At 34.7% G+C, this 21634-nt stretch overlaps 1 protein-coding gene across 1 annotated transcript in view; it reads left to right on the top strand.

The window, feature by feature from the left end:
• LOC149797316 (syntaxin-binding protein 5-like) overlaps nt 1–21634 on the top strand; it is a 252736-nt gene that overhangs the window by 106169 nt on the left and 124933 nt on the right. Inside the window, exons 7-8 of the mRNA XM_089962039.1 lie at nt 18726–18809; nt 20337–20460. Coding sequence (XP_089818165.1) covers nt 18726–18809; nt 20337–20460 — 208 coding nt within the window. The remainder of the gene's footprint in view (nt 1–18725; nt 18810–20336; nt 20461–21634) is intronic.

Below are 21634 nucleotides of genomic sequence, written 5' to 3'. Positions count from 1 at the left end.
TGTATCATTCAGTAGACCCTTGTAGTATGTTTCATTGAATAGACCCTTATAGTATGTTTCATTGAATAGACCCTTATAGTGTGTTTCATTGAAATGACCCTTATAGTATGTTTCAGTGAAATTATATGTGATAAATTACTTTAATGAATAATTATACTCAAGTCTTTTATCATCGTTATTAGCCATGATCAGTGTTATGACAATAGCACTATGTTGTATCAGCGGAGACATTGCCACAGAATACCCAACAATGCCATTGAACAACCTCACCAAGTGCATCTGATGAAATACTCTTAATAACTATCATATGTACATATGTACTTGCTTATATGATAATCCCAACTGAAAACTACAAAGACCTGGCTCTGCTGTCGTAGAATGTGTTGGAAGACCTGGATTTGTGCAGTTTGTTGGGAGTAATCAGTAGAACAAAAACAACATAGACTATAATCTGCATGTAAATTATGCTACAGCTGATTAGGTTCTTTTGCAGTTGGACTCCACTTACAAGTGAGTACATATGGTAGATAATCAATCAAAGCATCCAATTGCTCAATTGCAAAAAGTCACATAGCGAGTGCTTGATTATAACAGTTGAACAGAAGTTAGGCATTTGCATGATCAGATTGTTAATATTAATGAATTAATGTTTTTAAAAAGTTTTTCTTTGGGGCAAATTGATTGCTGCTCATTTTGAAGTTGGAACTAAATTCTTCTGGAGAAAGTGCACAGATATTTTTTAATGTACAATTCAAACCCATATGCAAACAGCATAGCTGACCCAGAACCATGTTTTGGTTTCACTAAACATCTCAAATGGACATTCTGTAATATCTTTCTTCCCAAATGGACATTCCGTAATATCTTTCTTATTTCTATGTTGTGACAGTAAATATATCTCAGAACATTCAGCAGGTATCAATATTACAAATTTGCTTTTAAGGCAGCTTTAGACATATTCAGTAAGAAGGAGTCTTGTTTCATCACTGAGCAGAAGATGAGAAATTGCTCATTTCTTTTTTCAGGATCAAACAGAGTATTTTTTAATACTAACTAGACATTTGACTCATAAAAAAAAAACTATTCTCAACTGTATTGCTACCAATATAATGTACAGTCTTAATCTGAGGACAAATATTGAGATATTTTTGTCCAGTTGGGACCTGGTCCTGAATCAACCTTTTGAATGAGAAATTCAGCTTAAAGTCCTGAAACTTTGACAGTCTAGTCATGCCAAGTTATTATAAATAATGAAAATAATTGGATCTTGAAAAAAGAAATGGGCAGTTTCTCAACTTTTGCACGATAATATTAGTTCCAGTTCACATACCTGGAACACATTTTGTTGATTACTTGCACTTAGGTTAAGGAAGAAGCCTATTGAATTGGGACTCAAATCTCAATCACCAATCTAACTGTGATTGAAAGGAATAAAATGGTTTCTGCACAATGGCACAAGTTCTGCTTCAAAGACCTGGAGGATGCTTTGTGGATGGCTTGCACTTTGAGTAAGGAAGAAACCAGTTGATTGGGGTTTAAAGGTCAAAAGTCACAATCACTGACTGAAAGAAGAAAAGTGGTTTCTTCACACAAATTTCAATTGTCGGCATAGAGGACTGTTTAAGACTGGGAGATAAATCATATGCCATTTAGGTGGCAGGGGCCAGTTTTGCATATTGGCCCCAGGCAAATTTCTTAAGCGTATGGTGTGAGTTTTTGAGCTATTATTTTGTAATAATTACATAGATGGATATATTTGTAAACTAGGTGTTTTGGGCTTGTGTTCTTGAAATTGATGTGAATCATGTCCACTACTATAGTCACTGCACAGTATGTAGTCATTGAAATACCATTAGTCGGCTAGGAAGTAGAGCTTGCCACCCATAGCAGTAGACACATGGGTTCAAGGCAGGTAGAATATCACAAAAATGGCTTGGATGACAACTATTCTGAATTGCATCAAGCTATTTAGTAGACAATGTTTTTCGAAGTATCACCCAATGAAAGGGCTTGCGTTCACTCTGTCAGCACCACATTTTGTCAAAAATGACCTTCGGATGTAAAAAATGCATGTATACAATAGGGGTTGGGATGCATAAACATTGTATTCTAAGAACTTCATTAGACTTGTCAGGTCAAGTGTGTGATATGATAATGTTGTGCTTCATAATACCTATCCAAAACTATGGACCTTTTTGACCTCACTCATGTATTATTTTTTTATGAATTTTTATATTAGGCAGGTGCATGCGACAATAAATTTGTGCATAAAAACTGGCCCCTGCCCCCTTTATGGCATCATCAGGTTCATTTGCTTATGCCAGTCAAAACTATTAATAGCACAAGTGAGACAGGTCAGCTCACACAGGCTTGCTCCCTCATTTAAACATTTGTGAAGAATAAGGTGTTTAAAGATGTTATCTGTACATATGAAGCCAAAGGCTTTAAAGACTCCCTCTTATTCAAGTGTTGGTGATGTATGAGGAGCATTGTTCAAGTATAAACAGAGGCTGAGCAAGTAGACATTGTCTGTTACTCTGTCATTGGCAGGAACTGTTCTCTTCAAAGAAATGCAAATTTGTACCAGTCACATGATGCACCCTATATAATCTGGAAGCCAGAATTTTGTATTAGTTTTAAAGCCAGCTGTTCTGTTGTCTGGCTAATCAAACAAAGGAAGACTCCTATGGCAAAATCATTTATTGCGGAGCAAAAGGCAGAGATTGTATACATGCTTCATCTCTGGCTTTACATCAATAATGTCCCTCATTCTTAATTAACACTTGGATGATGGGGCCATTGTTTTCTTTAAAGCCTTTGGCTTCAAATGTACATATAACGTCTTTAAAGACAGGCAACAAAACAGCAATAAATCATCAAATGGCATATATCAATAAGAAATATGTATTCAGAATTATAAAACACAATTATTTACCTGTAAATCATAGCACAAAAAAATCTCTCAATTGTAAATAATAATGTCTGTCACCATCAGTTATTCTTTATGATGAAACAACAAACTGGTAGTTCTAAATCATTTATTGTAAATAATAACTGTTGTTGAAAAACCTTCTTTACTATCTTCGGTATTCCTCACATAGAATTTATGGAAAGCCTTTGCAGATGTTCAGACTGCTTTTTCATAACATTTCCACTGATGAAAGAATTTGAAAGCGTCTGATTCTGCATCAGCTCTGCTAGAATGATTTTATTAAATGTATCAGTTTCACTTGTTCCAAAAACTTCTCTGAACCCTCTATAAGCAGCAGTAGTAGATTTACATATGCAACTCAATATAAACTTAATCCAGTGTAGAATTTCCTTACATTTGGTCTGTCCTGTGAGTGTAATGCAATTAAGTAGGCATTGCACAAAGCTTATCAGCATTTTAATATGATGAGAATCATACCTTACCCTCAAGTTTTCAGCAAATTAGAAAATGTTAACACTTATTTATCTACCATACAAAGCATGTTGCATAAATTCAAAGACATTAAAATCTGAACTGTACTAGGGGCTGCAGAAAAAGAAATGAGAGCAACTAATTTCATTGTTGACAACTTAAGGATAAATTAGCCTATCAAGGAAACCAAGTACTAATTACAGGATTAGAGATACATACCAGGAGTCAGTGTGTCATAGTATAGGTGGAGATGTGTTGTTATTCAACCCCATAAAGTATCTAATAATGAGGGTCAATGCTCATGCTCCAGTCATTATGAAACAATCACAGAATTTGAAGCAAATTTGCCTTGTGAGTGTTAATACTTACCTTCAGTGACCAAATATCTTTCTAAAGATATTACCATGAAGAAGAAATAGGATTAATATTGAGAAATAGGATTAATATTACTGCTCTTACACCAAACACTTTACTTTGTCCATGCCAGATTGTACTGCTTGTGTGTCATTGGTCTTGACAAGTTTGGAATGACATCAGCAACTGTTTTAAAACTTTTGGGTTTTGGAGCAATCTCCTGAGAAGGATATTCTCTAGAGGTTGAACCTGGCCCTTGTGTGGAAGCATCATTAGGTTGTTGTGCCTTCAGTGTCTGATTGATATAGACATACCAGACCATTTCTATATCTGCCTAGCTAATTGATCCATTTGTACTGATGCCATTTGATTCATATTCCAAGATGCTGCTTGGATGCATGGGTGCAAATGCAAATATTGTTCAGATTTATGCACTTGAAAAGCAGTGATGAAGAAGAACTTCTGCAAATTAGTTCTGAGTCATGCATATAAAAATGCACTCTGTGCAGTATAAATGATGTATTTAGCTGTTAAGATAAATTGAATAAGTTTTAAAGAATCTACCCGAAAAAAGAAATAGTAAGGATACTTATTGGATCTATCCAAAGTATGTAGATGCAGATTAATACAGAAGAATAATGCATGGAAATTACAGGGTTTTTTTTCAACTTGAAGTTATTGTAGGGAAGAATGTCCCTAGTGAATGGCAGAATGAAGAAAGCGAAGGATGATGATGAGTTTCTCACAAAATGGAGGACAATGATTCTAAAACAATGTAAGATGCTGGTTTAGATGAACCACTAGAGAAGAAAATAAACCTTGAGGAAAAGTTTAAGTTTAAGAAATCTTGACTGTTACATTACATGGGTTTGTATGAGCCATGGCTGTATCAGATAGCACATGCATTGGCAGATTAAATTTCAGTATATTCATTCGTATGGGGAGCCACAGTATGACAAATGATTGTCTGATTCATGATCTAAGGGTTGCATGTATGATACCCACCCAGGTCAGACCAGGTTTGTCTGCTTTGGTGTATCCTTGGGAAAGGCACTTAGCTTCTATTCCTTGGCTTCATATAATGTTATATATTTAATTTGCATTGTTTGCTTGTTCGCTTATTTAACTTTGTTTTGATTTCCTTATATGCTGTTGTAATGTAACAGTTTATATTGGACTTAACCGTGTTTAAAATCAAATTTATTTTCTACTTGACCTGAATTATTGATTTTTTTCTTTTAATTGTGACCTGAGGTCAAGAAAAGTACTATATAATCTTGTTAATGGAAAAAAATATTCTTTAGTGCTTTATTATTCTTGGGTCCAGTAGTTCATTTGGGCTGGAATTTATTTGTTTAAATTATTTAATTTGAATGATTTTTATTTGGAAATAGAGAGTGCTCATAAAATAATAAGATTCTTGGATTAGAGACATTAATTGGGATTTATAGTATATTGAAACCTGAAATTATTTTACTGTGTTTCAGCAAAAGACTGTTGGTACTACACCATGATACAGGCCACTGCAGACACATCAACACTTTCATTGTTAGGTTAAATTTTGATTTTACTAAAGTTTATACAGAACTTTTATTAAGACTTTTTAATTCTAGGATTATTTTTAGATTTAATATGCAATACTGTTAATTTTTTTAAATTTTCACTTTGTATTCTAGGGAAAAATTATTTGTTGAATTTTACAAAGCTTGTTACTTTTCCCCCTTTTTTGTTACTAATTTTAAAAGCATAGACTCATAACAATAGTCAACATAATATGCTCAAAGTGCAATTAAAAACAAACAACCAACCAACCATCATTGCTATGATCTGAATAAAAGCTTGTAAGGCATACAAAATTTGCAAACAGTTCCATGTAGTTTATTTGAAGATAGCCTTAATCTCTGTTCATTGACCAGAAATTAATCACTCAGAAAAAATCTCACATGCTTCCCAGTCAGACATGTGTGCCCTGGTCAGAGAGTTGTTTATTTAATGTCATAAATTTTGCTCTGGTCAATTTTCTTAATTTTATCATGTCAAGACACCTGTAGGGGTTGAGCTTTTAGAACTACATAAAAATCATTGGTGAACAACATACATGTACTATTGAAAAATGTCAATTCTCTTATTTCATCATATTGTTGAGTCAGAAAGTTTCTTGGCAGAAATACTTTTTTTGTTGCAGTTTCTCTTTAATGAGAAAATTTTAAACTGAGGGGAGAAAAGAAAATAATATCATTGAGATGGAATCAGCACGGACTTCTCCACATTAACACTGAAGCACAGTGGTTTTAGCCTTTCAGCATAATGCATTTTATGAAAAAAGTTGTCCATCAGGATCCATATTCAGAGAATCATTAATATAATTGAAACGCCTAATACAAGGTCATGTGAAATGTGCATACATTGTTTTAAGGATCTTGATGAAAATGGTGAAGAAATTCTAAACAGTAAACAACTGAACAAATGGCACACTCATTATTGGCTATATTATGCAAAGGAATTGGAAGTTTTGTGACTCTCCCAGGGACGCATGGAGGTACATCTCTAGAAATTTGAATACTTCTATTCATTTCAAGAATGCTTTGCACCCTGTGTATTGGAATGATTATGCTGATTTGAAGGATCCTAACTTGAGCAGTGTTACAGCCAGTATACTCCCATGTGGGATTTGAACATAATAGATACCATGTCCTGCAAAAAAAGAAATCTAAAGTGCCAGAAGTGGCACAAGACCAAGGAGCAATACATTGATTTTATCTTTATTTTGATGCAGATGAACCAGCTGAATGTAAATACATTAAGTTGCCCTTTCTCCTACATCTGTGAAGAGAATCTGACAGCATTGTGGCATGAAGTTCATATAAATGTTTCTGATCTGCCATAAAATACGACCATTTTTACTTTTAAAAAAATAGAACAATAAATTAAATGTCTGCTCCAAAGCACTGAATAGAATTTGACCAAAGTTGACAGCATCATTACATGAAAACATTTCATGTTTATACTATTGATGCCAGTCTGCTGTTGGATATGGTTGCTGGTTAAGAGAAGTTTGACAAAATTTTACAAAAAGTGTCCTAGCTTGAATGCCTTTCATATTTGTACAGTGGATGCTATTCTGCCATTGCTATAAGTGGATAACGTATACACAACTTTCTCAGGAAACTGCTGAACAAAATTTTATCAACTTTGGTAGAAAATCTTCTTTCACAGAATCCTTTCGGTACACCATTCCCTCATTTCAGAATCCCCTTTCAGAAATGGTACTATGGTTTCTGCATAAATCCAGGTCTGTACCCTCCTTCCCATTTCGATAACAACAATATTTAATATGTTAAATATGCACAGAACTTAGTCATTTCATTCATTAATTTAAAATTTCTAACCTGACACTTACCAGGAGTGTGGCCCTAACACAGTCCTCTTCTGCATGTTTCATGCTTCACAGACTTTCCATGCTAACATGGTGCTATATTGTGTACATTATGGCCGAGTCTATTTTCCTTAAATTGAAGAGTGATGTTCATCCGATTCGGTAATTGCTGGATAATTCTGTAAATTACCATAAGGTTGACGGTTGAGAGTTATAGCCCTTTGGATGCATGTATATAGAAATTACACTGCTTGTTAAATCTATGTGAAAGGCATGTGTGTTATTTTTTCCTATGCTTGATTTGACATTATAAATTTCGGAAGCAGACAATGTAGTATTTACCGTCAATGTACATATATGTATTTATGCATCCACCCCTTTGCTGAAAATGAACTTGTCTAGAAACTTGAAATGACTGGTGAGCAGGGTCGTCTTTTACATGAAAACTTCAGTTTAGTATGAAATGTTCAGACGATAACAGTGTTAGGGCTCCCCTGGTCATAATCGGGTTTTAAATGATAAATCAATGAATGAACTGACTTAGTTCTGTGTTTGTTTAATCTCATTTATGTTTCTGCTTCTTAAATTGGTGAGGGGTTAGTGTTAGAACTGATCATCCTGGTGTCAGGATAAGGTAACTGGTTAGAACATGATGCTATATGACTGCGGCTTGATGCTGGAGTACTAGACATCAATATAGACTGCCACACTGCAGACATCATAGCAATATGGCTAGAATTTTTTAAAGCTATGTTAAAAATCCAAATCACACACACTCTCAGAAACACCAAAAAAAACTCATGAACCTGCTTAAAACATGGATGCTGGTGTAGATCCCATTTTTTGGGGTTCTAGTTAAACAGGCAAAAAGACTTGTATGCTTAAAGGTCTTTCAACAAATTTATTTTATTATTTAGGACACAATCTGTTACTTCTAGAAAATGTATAATTGTTTATCTCACTGCCAAAATACAGAGATACTTCATTTAGAAGAACAGGATTTGCAGCTGGTCATGGAAATTAATTAAATACGTGACCTTGTGACATCCAGGAGAACAAAAATCAAAAGTAATTAAGAAATAAATGAATATACAAGCAAAGAAACTTGAAGGAGAGATGCAAAATATATGAATGCAAAACTAAGAGCAAACAAGATGAAGTACAATATATTGTTAAGTGCAAATTACAAGAATGATGGCTGTTACTTGTGATTCAGGGTTTAGAGTTTTAAGTAGGAAGAACAATAAAGCAGTTTTATTAGCTTGTGTTCATTCCAGGGTGCACACAGCAATCTTTGAACATGGCTGCCACCCCAATAAACTCCATCGACTGGAAGCCTCAAGAAAATAAAACATTGAAGTCATCCTTATATTTAATCTGGAACATCGGTGTTTTATTTATTGCGGCACATCTGTTGGATATTTAATCTGCAACATCGGTGTTTTATTTATTGCGGCACATCTGTTGGATATTATATTCATGTGTCTCTATTGTACACATTGCATTTAAAATAGTAAAAGGACATCATGAGTGTAGATATGATCTAAATAAAATTATTCTATCTATAGTTACAAAAACTGGCAAGAGTAAACTACATTGCAATTCAGAGACTGTTGCTTACTACTGTTATTATTATTATTACCACTACTACTACCACCACCACTCACTCGCTCTGACTATAATGTGCGTGTGTGTGTGTGTGTGTGTGTGTGTGTATATGTGTGTGTGCACATATAAAAGACAGTTGGCCAAAAATTATTTGAGAAAGACCATTAGTTTTTTGCATGAATGTGTTTCAAGTTAACTTAATGTTACAGATTGATATTTTTAAATGGTGTGTTAAGAAAAATTCCAACAATGCATAAAATAAGTTCCTAGATTTGAAAGTATTTATGTAAATATTTTATCTTTTATTTACTGCTGATGTCCAGAATTTTTTTAGTCATGAGACATTAATGTTCAACAACCATAATTATTTATTTTTTGTTGGTCTTGTTAGCTTCCCTGGCCATAAATGTCAAGTTATTTTAATTTTGTAAAGAGAAACCCACACAGGACCAATTTTTACCAATATTGACACAGAACATCCCTACATAAAGGGCTTTCAGATTTATACAACTGATGCTGATATAGCCACTGTTATTAAAAATACTTGAAACAAATTCTTCTCAGAAATTACTGAACTGAATTTGATAAATTTTACTTAAATCTTCCTGGCAGAAAGACTTTCCAAGTTCTTACTCATAATGCCAGTCAGCCACCAAATATGGCTGCCATTGTTAAATATAAAACAATCTTGTCTGTTATCTATCAGCAATTTCTTTTCTCAACTCCTTCACAGAGCTCAGCAGGCCAGTTTCATTACATACCATGATAGAAAGCATCTTGATGGGAAGACCTTTAACATTTATATGAATGATGTTAATCTGTTTTCAAATATGACTACTGTTACTAAAAAAGAAGACATTTAAATAACCTTTGAATAACCGCTTAAGAGATTTGTCTGAATTTGCAAAGAAAAGTGTCCTAGCTTGAAAGCCACTTGGATCTATGCATTGATGCTATTCCACCATCAGATTTGGCTGTTATTGACCCGATTCAACCAAACTTGGCTTACAGCATCTTGGCAAAAAAAGACCTATCATAATTTATAAAGACTGCTTAGCTGCTGAATGTGAAATGACTACAAAAAATTTAAGCTGCTGAACGGGATATGATCATATTTGATAGCATCCTGGCATGATGACCTTTTAATTTGTATGAATGATGCAAGTCTGCCATCAGATAAAACGAGAAACACCTTTGAAACCTCTCCAAAGGTCTTGAACAGAATGTGACCATCCTGCCTTGAAGACCTTTCAGATTTGTACAAATGATTATTTTCTTTCTAACATGGCATCTAATATGGTTACCATTACTAAAAATAGAATAACCTTTAAACAACATTAGTTCCAAAATTGAATTTAACTTAAGGATACACAAAGCATCCTGACATGAAATCCTTTCATTTTTCTTTTTTTTACAAATGATGCTGATCCACCTTCAAAAATTTCTTCTAAACAATGCCTAACAGACTTTGATCAAATCTGACTGAAAGTGACTGATCTTGAATGCTTTTTGAAAAACTGATTAACAGAATTTGACCAAACTTTAAGGAAAGCATGCTGGCATATTATCTGGCTTTCATAATTGTGCACAAATTATTCCAATCCCCCATTAGATATGGATGCTGTTGCTAAAAATGTGGATTTTTTTTAAGAAACCAGTTTAATATTTTGATTAGGTTTTGAATGAATAAATGTCACCTCTGATATCTTGAAGGCCTCATTATGATTGATGAAGTGCAGCCATGAGGTTGTATTGCACTTGGCATGCATGTGGTCTGCAGAAGTGACTTGGCTTTGTCATCCACATCACCAGATAGGGATAACAAGTTTAATGTCATGGTTAAAGCAAGTCTGCACTGTATAAAATGAACTCTTTCTTTCTCTCTTGTCATATTTGTGTTAATCTGATTAAAATCTCAGATCATTCAAGCAATTCCACATTTCTGAATTTTTTTGGTATTACAGAAATCATTGTTGACATGATTAAGCAAAAACCTATGCATTTGCTGATGAACTGATTTTATTTTCATGCAGTTAAAGCAATACATGTATTTAAAATACTTCTAAACTTATCAACAGTTAGAATGCAGACTTTTTGGCCTACAATCACTGGACTGGTCTAATAATTTTATCAGCATGTGCCATTTAATTCAAATAAAACAATGAATTCTTTCATTACAATTATAGAACAAGTTCTTATAAATTACCAACAAAAATTATTTTTACTGACCTGTAATACCCTTACATATATGACAACACCCCAAGGTATTGAATTCTAGACATCGCAGATGAAGCAAGAACTTTGAAAACCTTTGGTCTCTAGAACTTATTGCATATTAATTTAAAAGGCCATGTTTTGAGATCTTTAATATTGGGAGTTTTATAAATACATTGAGGAGTTCTGTGCATTTTGTTCATATGGTTTCACTCTTTCAAAAAACAATATCAGGCAGTCTAGGCCTACCAAGCCATAGTTTTCAGCATGGCAATGTAGAATAGATTCCATTCACTCTCCAATGGCATAAGAGGCAAGTAAGGGAAGAAGGAGCCACTGTTGCTGAGTGACGAGTCAGAGGTTTGTGTGGCAGGCTTGTCATCAAAAGGGTGTTTGTTCACATTCTACCATTGGCTTGGCTCAATCAGTAACTATGGTATGACAGTTATGAGCCAGGCACTTCAGTCCAGTTGCCTCAGCACGGAGTAACCTTCCCCTAGTTGTTGTGATGTAAAGTGCAAACCAGTGTATGAAGCCATCCAAATGTATTACAGTGTATAATGTTTATGAATAGTGAGCTACATAAACTACAATGATCCACATGGATTTGACATTGTAAAAAATTTCCCCATCTGTATCAGTTCCATTTGCAATCGAGTTTTTATTGCTTTATATTGTCCATAGGGAAACATTGTGGAAGTGGTATGACATAAGTTGTCTTGTCCAGCTTGTAATTATTAATAACAGGTCACTGAACTTTCTGTAAAAAACTTTAGTCGAGCAGATTGATAAGGAATTTGTGAATTTCAGCTTATATCGATGCTCATTGTAGCATCAGTACTTGATATTTATATCTGTTATGTTGAAAACATTAGGTATCAATTTATTGATTGAACATAAAACAAGTGAAAAGGTGCAGTTGAAACTTACTGATGATTGTATAGGGCTTGTTGTTCATTTTCCCATGTTATTAGTGTGTGTGTTTGTGTACATTCTTTAGTAAAATAATACAATAAAATAGACAAACAGTCATACATATAATTATATTATTAAAGAGGATATTCAATGAATAAATTTAAAAAAATATTTTATACAGTATTATATAGTGCATTGGTATTAAGGCCAAATGGATACAACGTATCTAACTTATGAATCCAATAAGTTTCTTTTATGAGTCTATTCATGTCTCTGCACAATATTTATTGGCATGAAATAATTCTTCAGAACATTTCATGTATATATCACACATAAAGTGTGTGTGTGTGTGTGTGTGTGTATGCATGTGTGTGATCTCTGTTAGGCACATACCTAACATTTGCTGCGTGCTCTGCTGCCTCAGCTAAATGGGCCAATAGTGTTGCCTCAGCAAAATGGGCCAATAGTGTTGCCTTAGCTAAATGGGCCAATATTGCTGCCTCAGCTAAATGGGCCAATATTGCTGCTTCAGCTAATATCAGAGCTCTCTAGTGACAATCCATGCTTCCAAAACCTCCAGTTTCAGGTCATGGATTCATTTTTCCAAACTGGTTCTTTTGTTGTCTTTATACTGGACTCGCACTTTTGGAAGAAAAGTGACCCTGGACTCGAATCTTACACTCAGTTCTCTGCTTTGTTCTGCTTTGTTTCCATACATTTCTTGTACAACACTAAAATTTGAATTAGAATGAAGCTAAATTTGTAGAACTGTAATGATTTTGTTTACATTGATCTGCTAACTTATATGCTAAATTTAAATAACTCTACATTGAGTACCAGTTACCATATGGAGATTGATATATGTGCCCAAATGGTTGCAAGCTAATTCCGCAAAACAGTTCCCACCCATATAGTTTTAGACATTTTCTTGTATTTCCATTACCTACCATAAACTTTTTGAGACAATGAGTGAAAGACATTTGCAGCTTAGGGTCTTTAAGTTACTGATAAGAATCATGCAACCAATTTACCAAAATCGTGCAGGGTTAGAAAATGCTGTGCTATATCAAGGCTTGAACTTCAGCTGCCTTTAGATACTTGCAACCAACTGGCCAGGCCTTTTCTTTTGAATCTGTATCAGCCCTACAGTCCATATCTGAAACTCAGTAAAAGATATGCGATTTAGATTTTTACCATAGCTTTTAACAATTTTAGTCATATCACTAAGATGTCTGCATTTTGGCAGTTTATATTTTCTTGTTATCCCACTCAGTCACATTATCCTGACATCTGAGACCAACAAGTCCTAACACTAACTTCTTAATGCCGAGCACTAAGCAAGGCAGCTGCTTGTACCAGTCTTATAAGTCTTTTGTTTTACTCAACTGGCATTCAAATGACCTCCTGCATCCAATTTAGATGCTATAACCAAATATCAAAGTGAGAAATATGCCCCTATGTATTTGCTTCAAAGTGGGGACTTAACTAGCTAGGCATGCTAACTGAGCCATGTACAAATCGACATACCCAGATATTTCCTTTGACATTTAATATAATTTTTCAAGACAAGCCAATGTCTTTTACCTGACCAAAATTATGGTCAATTTGTATCTAAGAAATCTTTTTCCTATTATGAATCAGTCCCAAGTTTTCAAAAATTTAAAAGGATTATCCTCAGTGCCTATTATTAAAGATGTCTATATTAATCACATTTTTAAGGCTTGTCCCCAAGGAATATTTTGGGAGATTGTTATTACAGTAAAATTTACAAGGTATGTCCCCATTGATAATCGTGGGAAATATCTGTAATATTCAAATTTATAAGTCCCCATTTTAACATAAGAGATTAAAATTTACAGGTTATCTGTTCTAAGCTTAAATTGGAGAAATCTTTGATTCTAAAATTTGCAAATTTAAACGCATTGATCAAATTTTCATTATTTTTTTCAAACATTTTCACACTTGTAGTAATATTCAGAATTTTTCACCTTAGATGTTTGATTGTTTGCCATTAAAACATTTGCCAATTTGACCACATGATACTGAATTCATTTAATCCAATCAGTTCATCTGCTAGTTTGCATTTAATTTAGAGTTGCAAATTTACAGGCCACAGATTTAAAATCAAGGGACAACAACATAGGCAGCTACCTTCAAAGTCATGCTGCAACTCTTACTGCATGGAAAGTCATATTCTTACAATTTCCAGGTGGTCATATGAAAATGGTGCCTCATCTCCGACATCCAGTATTACCACCACATGACAGCGGCCATCTTGAGAATCTTGTTAACCTAATTCTTCAAAATGAATGGATATATCAGCATTAAAAGGCTTTCCTAGTTGATCCAAAATGAAAATGGTGCCAATCTGTTGTCCAAAATAGCCACCACTGCAGCCATCTTAAAAATCTTGTTGTCACTACTTTTAAATGAAAAGCAATATTGATATGGGGTTTTCAGCAAAAGATTTTTCTTAAAAGTTCTAGTTGATTCCAAATGAAAATGTTGCCAATCTGATGTCTTACATGACTGCCACAGTAGCTAGCTTTAAAATCTTGTTACCATTCATTCTCCTGAATGAATGGTCATATCAGAATGGTGTTTTAACTAAAAGATTGCCATTATGTTTTGTTGTCATTATATGACCATCATGAAATATTCTTTGTGCTACTCCTGTTAAAAGCAGAGTAATTTTGACAGAGTTTTCATCAGAATACTTCTTGAAGTGCCTCTGTTGGTCCTAAATGAAGATGACTAACCCTCAAAAGGGTCACCATAGTGGCTGTCATGAAAACATTATCTCTACTCCTTTCAAATGGATGGCTGTATCAACATGGGGTTTTCACCAATAGACCTCTTTTGATTCCTAATTGGTCTTAAATAAAAGTGGTTCCAGTTTTATGTCCAATATGGCTGCCACAATGGCTGTATTGAAAATCTCTTTACTTCTCCCCCCTGAATGGATGATCATTATGACATTAGGTTTTCACAAAATGACTTCTAATGATGTATACTTTTTCCTAAAGGAAATGGTGCCAAGCTGACGTCCAATATTTGTACCAATCAGCTAGTTTGAAAATCTTGTTATCAGTGAAGAATATCAGAGATTGTTTCAACACTGCAGTTTAGTAGAACAAAATGGTCTGTTTTGTCCTAAATGAAAATGGTGACAGTCTTAGAGTAACTAATTTTAAATACTTGCTGTAGGAATATCGAAGAGTGCACAATAGGACGGGCCTCATTTACTCGACTGGTCTATGGCACTCACCTCATTGATCACTCACCTCTTACCTTTGTCTATGAGTGTTCAAGTCTCAGCTCAACCAGGACGGCTCCAGTAGCCTAAGTGGTTAGAGCATCTGCCTCAGATATGGAAGGTTGCAGGTTCGAACCCACCCAAGTCATACTAAAAACTTATAAAAATAGTACTAGCAGCTGCCTCATTTGGAGCTCAGCATTAAGAGGTTAGTGTTAGGACTGGTTGTACTGGTGTCAGGATAATGTAACTGGGTGGGACATGATGCTATATGTCCGTGGCATGATACCCCAGTGCTAGACCTCTATTATGAAATTGCCACACTGCAGAGATCATAATAATATGACTGGAAATTTTTTAAACCCATGTTTAAAATCCAAATCACACACACACACACACACACTCTCAGGCCATCCATTGGTCAGTATCTGTGAAAACTTGTCAGTAGCTTCCTTTGGGTCACTGAGGTTCTTCCCTGGTTCTTCCTCCACCAGATATGCTGGTCATCATCAATAGCCTATAGCAACTAAACCCAACAAAACAAAATCAGATCATAAGCCTAGGTTGGACTCTTGTTTATTATTGGAAGTACAAGTTCTGTTGCACAAAAACAAGTTTATATTTTGACTGAACAATTGTGTAGCATGAGTCTCCATAAATGTTTCATGTTAATTTTCAAATGAAAGTAAATCACATAACTGACATTTATTTGAAACAATTTTGTTAGTAATCATTGAAAGTTAGTAGGATTTAGATTTTATTTTTGTCTCTTCATGGGATTTTATTGTTACTTCATTCATCACACCCAGGTGAAATGTTTGTCTCCTTCTAGTACTATATAGATGACAGAGATGGCAGTTTTTCTCTGTATGTTATTGTGGATAAGCTTAGGGCTCTTCTTTGTTACTGTACTTATCACCAACATTAACAGATTTGAAAGAGGTTTTGCAGACTCTCCAGCTTGACAGAAAATCACTTTATCATCATGGGATGCTAAGTGTTTTGGTATTGAGAATCTTTGTCTGGTTTATTTATGTAATCAGCCATCAATTTAGAAGTATCTTGTGGAGGCTCAGACACATAAAGTTACCAATAACCATGAGCTCTGTGTCATTGAGCTGTCTCTAATTAGTAAAGTGAAGCAAGTGGTAGAACTTGTAGTTTCTCCTTATATAGGGAGGACTTTTTCCATGACTGAACTGTAATATGGATGACTCATCTAAATTTACTTAAGAATATTAATAAAATCACTTTTAATTCAGGTCCAACTCTCTACAGTATGGACCCCGATCTGCCATCAAATAATCCGCCTGCAGATCATGGTCTGTAGTGTTTGTTCGACTGATTACTCCTAGCAAACTGCATAGACCCAGATTTGCTGGTGCATTATGTGATGGCAGTTCTGGATCTATCGACTTTGCAGCTGGATCCAACTTACATGCGTGTATATATATGGTATTGCAGCATTTCCAGAACATAATTACAGCAAAATGTTGCCTTTTGATTTGTTTGTTTGAGTCCTGTATTGAGATGGACAGTCTTGTTGAGTGTGTTGTCTAACACCCTGTGAGACCGAAGTTTGTTCATGTAAACTTAATTAAGAACCATTATGATAATGAACCACAAGAGAAAATCTTGAAGGAATGAAGTTAATATAACAAATTTTGACCTTTTTTTATTTGTCACTTTTATCTTTTATTGCATATAGAATTTACAGTATGGTAATGTCATCATCTGTAATCATTTTTTTTTATTTTTGTTGTCAAGTACTTTATTTACAAGCCTTTTGCAATTCTTTATTGATACATTTGAAGTTTTCATCAGCACTATATAGCCAGTATTTGGCTGACTTCCTGTTGAACCCAATATATCGTCACGATGCCAGTGCATCTTACTTTCCATTTACACTTCTTGCAAACACCAAAGCACTGCAACTTTTCCACACAATCTGATGCCATTTGATATGTGATATTGTGAAGAAATTTAAAGGAATATGTTCTTTCAAATTCTGATATGCCTTTTATGGGTTTTATCTGATCTACATCATTTTGGACAGATTTATGGCCCTTACAGATCAGCTTGATATCTTTCACTTGGCATGTTGCCTGCAATCATAGCCACAGTAGCTGTTTGGTAGAGCATTGAACTTGTCATCCAGGGATAGCAGGTACAGATTTTAATGAGCAGGACCCTTTTTGATTGCTAATAACTCTAGTTATTTTTGCTGTTTTGCCATTCATGTGCAGATTATCAACAATCTTGATCTTTATGTTCTGCACTACACATTCATAATTTCCTTGAACACCTGCATTAGTGCACCAAAGGTTTTATCATGTTCTCAAGTAACTAATGAAACCATTATCTGATTAACATGACATGAGTTGCACCATGGAATTTTCCAATGCAGATCTTTCTTGTACATTTGATGTTAGTGAACACTCATTATCTACCAGCTTTCCTATAATAGATACCTGTTTTCCGAACTACTTTTCTTTCCAGACAAATCGTATGTAACAAATTTTGTAAATCTCCCTAAGGGGTAGCTTGAACCTTGAACATATGTTACACTAATGGCCAGGAAACACTTTACATTGTAACTTGGCTGACTATCATAAACTTTGAATTCTTTCATTGCCATTTACATTGTTCTGATTAAATGTCATCTAACATTTTTATCACCTTTTGTGACTTTGACTATTGAGTACACCACAGACATAGGAGGACATCCACTGATGAAAAGTTGTTGGCTTTTTTTCTGACAAAAAAGTGTGCTCACATGGGGCAAAGGGTCAAGATTTGGGGGACATGGGAAAATAATTTCCAGGAAACATGCAAACCAACACTATATGTGCATTACTGCTGTATTTTTAAAAGATTTCCCCTTTTTAATATGCCTGCCAGAAGGCAAACTGTATATTTTTACAACATCCATCTGTCAGTCTTGCCTTTTTCATTTCAGCATAATACATTTATTTTTTACACCATCTGCCTTCCAAATTTATATAGTTTGCATTTGGTAAGGAAAAAGCCTAATGATTTGATGGTCAAAGATCAAATGTCAAGGTCATTGACCTACGGAAGAACCTGGTTCATGTGCATTAACATTGGTTCAACAGTACAGACCTGGACCAAACTTTGTAAATGACTTCCACTTTGGGTATGGAAGAGACTTGCAGATTTTGAGCTCAACAGTTAAGGTCATTGAGATTCTAATAAAAATAAACATAAGTTGAAAAAACTTTGTGGATGGTATGCACCTAGGACCTAGGGTATGAAAGAAATCTATTGATTTTGGGGTCTAGTGGTCAAGGTCAACATCAAGGTAAGTCTCAGAAGTAATCAGTCATTCCCTACTAGTGCCAATAGGACCATTTAACAAGTGGCTGGCTTATGGTGTTATGTCCAGAACACCCATATTGATAATGGATAGATGGAATTTCAGTAGCTAACTTTCAGTTCTGGAATAGAGCTGGATACAGTGCAGTTAATATCATCAAGATCATACATTTGGCACAATTGGTGCACAATATTTTCATTTGGATTTGCTGTTTTTTTAAATCTTTTTATTAATTGTAGTATATGTACCTTTCTCATTGCAGTTACTTGTTGGTTTTGAATCGGGTACAATTGTTTTATGGGACTTGAAAAACAAGACAGCAGAGTATCGTTACAGTGCACCTGAGGTATGTGAGCAAGTCTTGAAATCTGTAAGAAACATTGCACACTAGTTCTAAAAGAAGCATTGAGTAGCACTGTCTACTGTATTGTAATTTATGGCCATACAGTTGAACAAGAACAGGCAGGGTTGTTCTTCTTGCAGCAGCTCAGTTGGATATACTGAAAATGCATCTTTGAGTGTATTAGCAGCTGCATTGTAGTGGTAAAATGTCGGCCTCAGAATTCAGTAGTTTGCAAGGTTTGATCCCAGTTTATCCAGTGTCGAATTTTCACTCTGTACCATGAATGTTTTAGTGGCATATATTTCCACATGTCTACACAAGTTATTATTTGCCATATTATTCTTAAAAGTCCAATCCAAATGCAAATAACATAAACCCAGGTCTTCTGTCACTTGATATGCTGGAAGATAATGGTCTATTTTGTTTGCTGTACTGATTATACCTAACAAACTGCATAGACTCAGATCTGCTGACACATTATGTGATGGCAGATCTTGGTCTGTGCAGTTTGCAGTACGACTCAACATACAAGTGAGTATATATGATAGGTAACTGTGGTGGGATATTTAGATACTGTCACATTATAGTTGATGCATGTATTTGTTATTTTCATTTTCCATCCATTTGTCTGTGTCTGCATCCGTCTGTCAAATTTGCTTATTTTAATTGGCCCCTGGAAGTTTGCCAGTGCTGCACAGAGGATTAAACTAGTTGTTTAAATGTGTATATAACCAAAGGAAAAGATCAGTTTCCTTGTCAATAGTAAATTTGTTGTTTAAAGTAAAAACTTCATAACTTGAATATTAATTTCTTCTATAAAACTTACTCGTAGCTAAAAGAAAATGAAAGAATATTGACAAGTTCGGAATCGTGCATAAATTATTTATGCATCTCTTGCTAGTTTCCGGTAGATTTGAGGGATATCATGTCCAAGAAGGCTGCAGTACCTCACAGGAAGCAATCCTTTGGACACATTTTACATTCTTGTTAAATTCTGTCTTAGGCAAAATATTGTACACATCAGAAGAACAATTTTTGCAGCAGTGACAATTCTGCTTTTCGAAGTAAAACATTTCAGTACATCATGTTTTCCTATGTACTGTAGTAGGAGACATTGAAGTAAGGAGTTAATTTTCCTTGACTCTCCCATTTAAGTACAGTTAGGGAAGGAAAGAAGTAGTAAATTTCAGGGTTTTCATTTGTTGATTGTTGCCCTAATCCATTATGTGTTTACATTGCTTATGAGACAAAAGTGAAAAAAGACTTATTTCTACCTTTATTAGCAAGTAGATACCCTACAGTTGTATGTAATTTGCACATCTATTAAAATTGTCACACACACATACATGCACAAAAATTGGAATTCTTGAACATTTCGTGAATCACATTCTGAAAACCTTGTAAACCCATTTTTCACCCTTTATGTATGGAGGAAAAGGGAAAAATCTCTTTGGATAAAACAAAATGTGCAAGTCTATGAGTGGATATGGTAAGTTCAACACATTGAACAGAATTTTGCAACCTTTTCAGGCACTGCGATCAATATCATGGCATCATGAAGGCAAGCAGTTTATGAGCAGTCATACAGACGGAAGTCTGGCAACCTGGAACTTGAGAATGCCACAAAAGCCAACCAATATCATGACTCCACATGGTAAAAAACATGCATTTTTCTGTCTCCTATTACAGGCAATAATAGGAGTGTATATACTATGATTTATTAAGCAACAAAGCTGTTTTGAAAGAAAAGTTTTTATATGAAAAACAGTATATAAAGTTAGCAAAATATCATTTATCAGAAAAGAGAAATGCAAAAATAAAAGCATAATTCACTTGGCACTTTGGGGAGACATTTGAAAAAGTGGTCACTGTGTTGTATCTGCTGTTGCTTCATCACTCACATTGTCCTATCTATTGTTGCATTGTTTCCTTGATTGTTAGCTCTTTAGAGTCAAGTTCAGAGTACAAAATAAAAGACTTATAATGATGGGAAAGGGGGGGGGGAAGGTTATAGGTCAGGATTATAAAAATAAATTTATTAAAGTTTCTGATTTTTTTGACAGTTTTTCTTGATCTTGTGCATATTGTAAAACATATGTATCACTTTCTTGACAATTGTGGCTCTGTCAGCATTATGACATGCCTGCCATATTCCCTGATAGTGTTGGGGGATTCTGAGACACGGATGGTGTTGGTTTTTTTTTGAGGTTCTAAGGGACATCAGAGCACCTGACACTTCAAAAGCTGTCTTTTCATTTAAAACTATAGAATATTGGTCCTGAAATTGGGTGATACAGCCCCCTTGGGGGCAGTGGGATTACCAACGGGGGCGCTAATGCTGAATAATGCTTGTTATGGGGTAAGGTAGGGAGGTGCTAAGGATCACTGGGGGGGGGGGACCAGAAACATTTGGGAACCACTGCTATAGAACATGATAAACTGGATATTCAAATCTGAATAAAAGAAAAAGATATCATTTTTCTTTCAATCATTCAATACACTTATAAACAAAAACTAGTTTGTAGACTTAGCATTGTCAGATATCATCAACACATACATACACAAATGTGCATATATTTGTATAATGACAATCACACTGCAATAAATAAAAAATAAACGATGTTTCTATCTTAAAAATCCATTTGGTGGCTATAAATAGTCTGAATTGATGCAGACTTTCCTGCTGTTAATAGTTCATTAGGGAGTTTTAGGATAATGCAGGTGTCATTTGTGTTGTCTTTTAGATGTGCTTGTTTTCCAAAAAAAGGAAATATACAAAAAATTATAGACTGACCATTTTATTAGAGACAGGCATCATTTTTTCAAGC

Source organism: Sinohyriopsis cumingii, chromosome 6 (genome assembly GCF_028554795.1).
Source record: "Sinohyriopsis cumingii isolate HCF-2022 chromosome 6, ASM2855479v2, whole genome shotgun sequence".
In the NCBI taxonomy this organism is placed as follows: Eukaryota; Metazoa; Mollusca; class Bivalvia; order Unionida; family Unionidae; genus Sinohyriopsis; species Sinohyriopsis cumingii.
The sequence above is the reverse complement of the archived record's forward strand: the minus strand, read 5'-3'. Positions and strand labels throughout refer to the sequence as shown.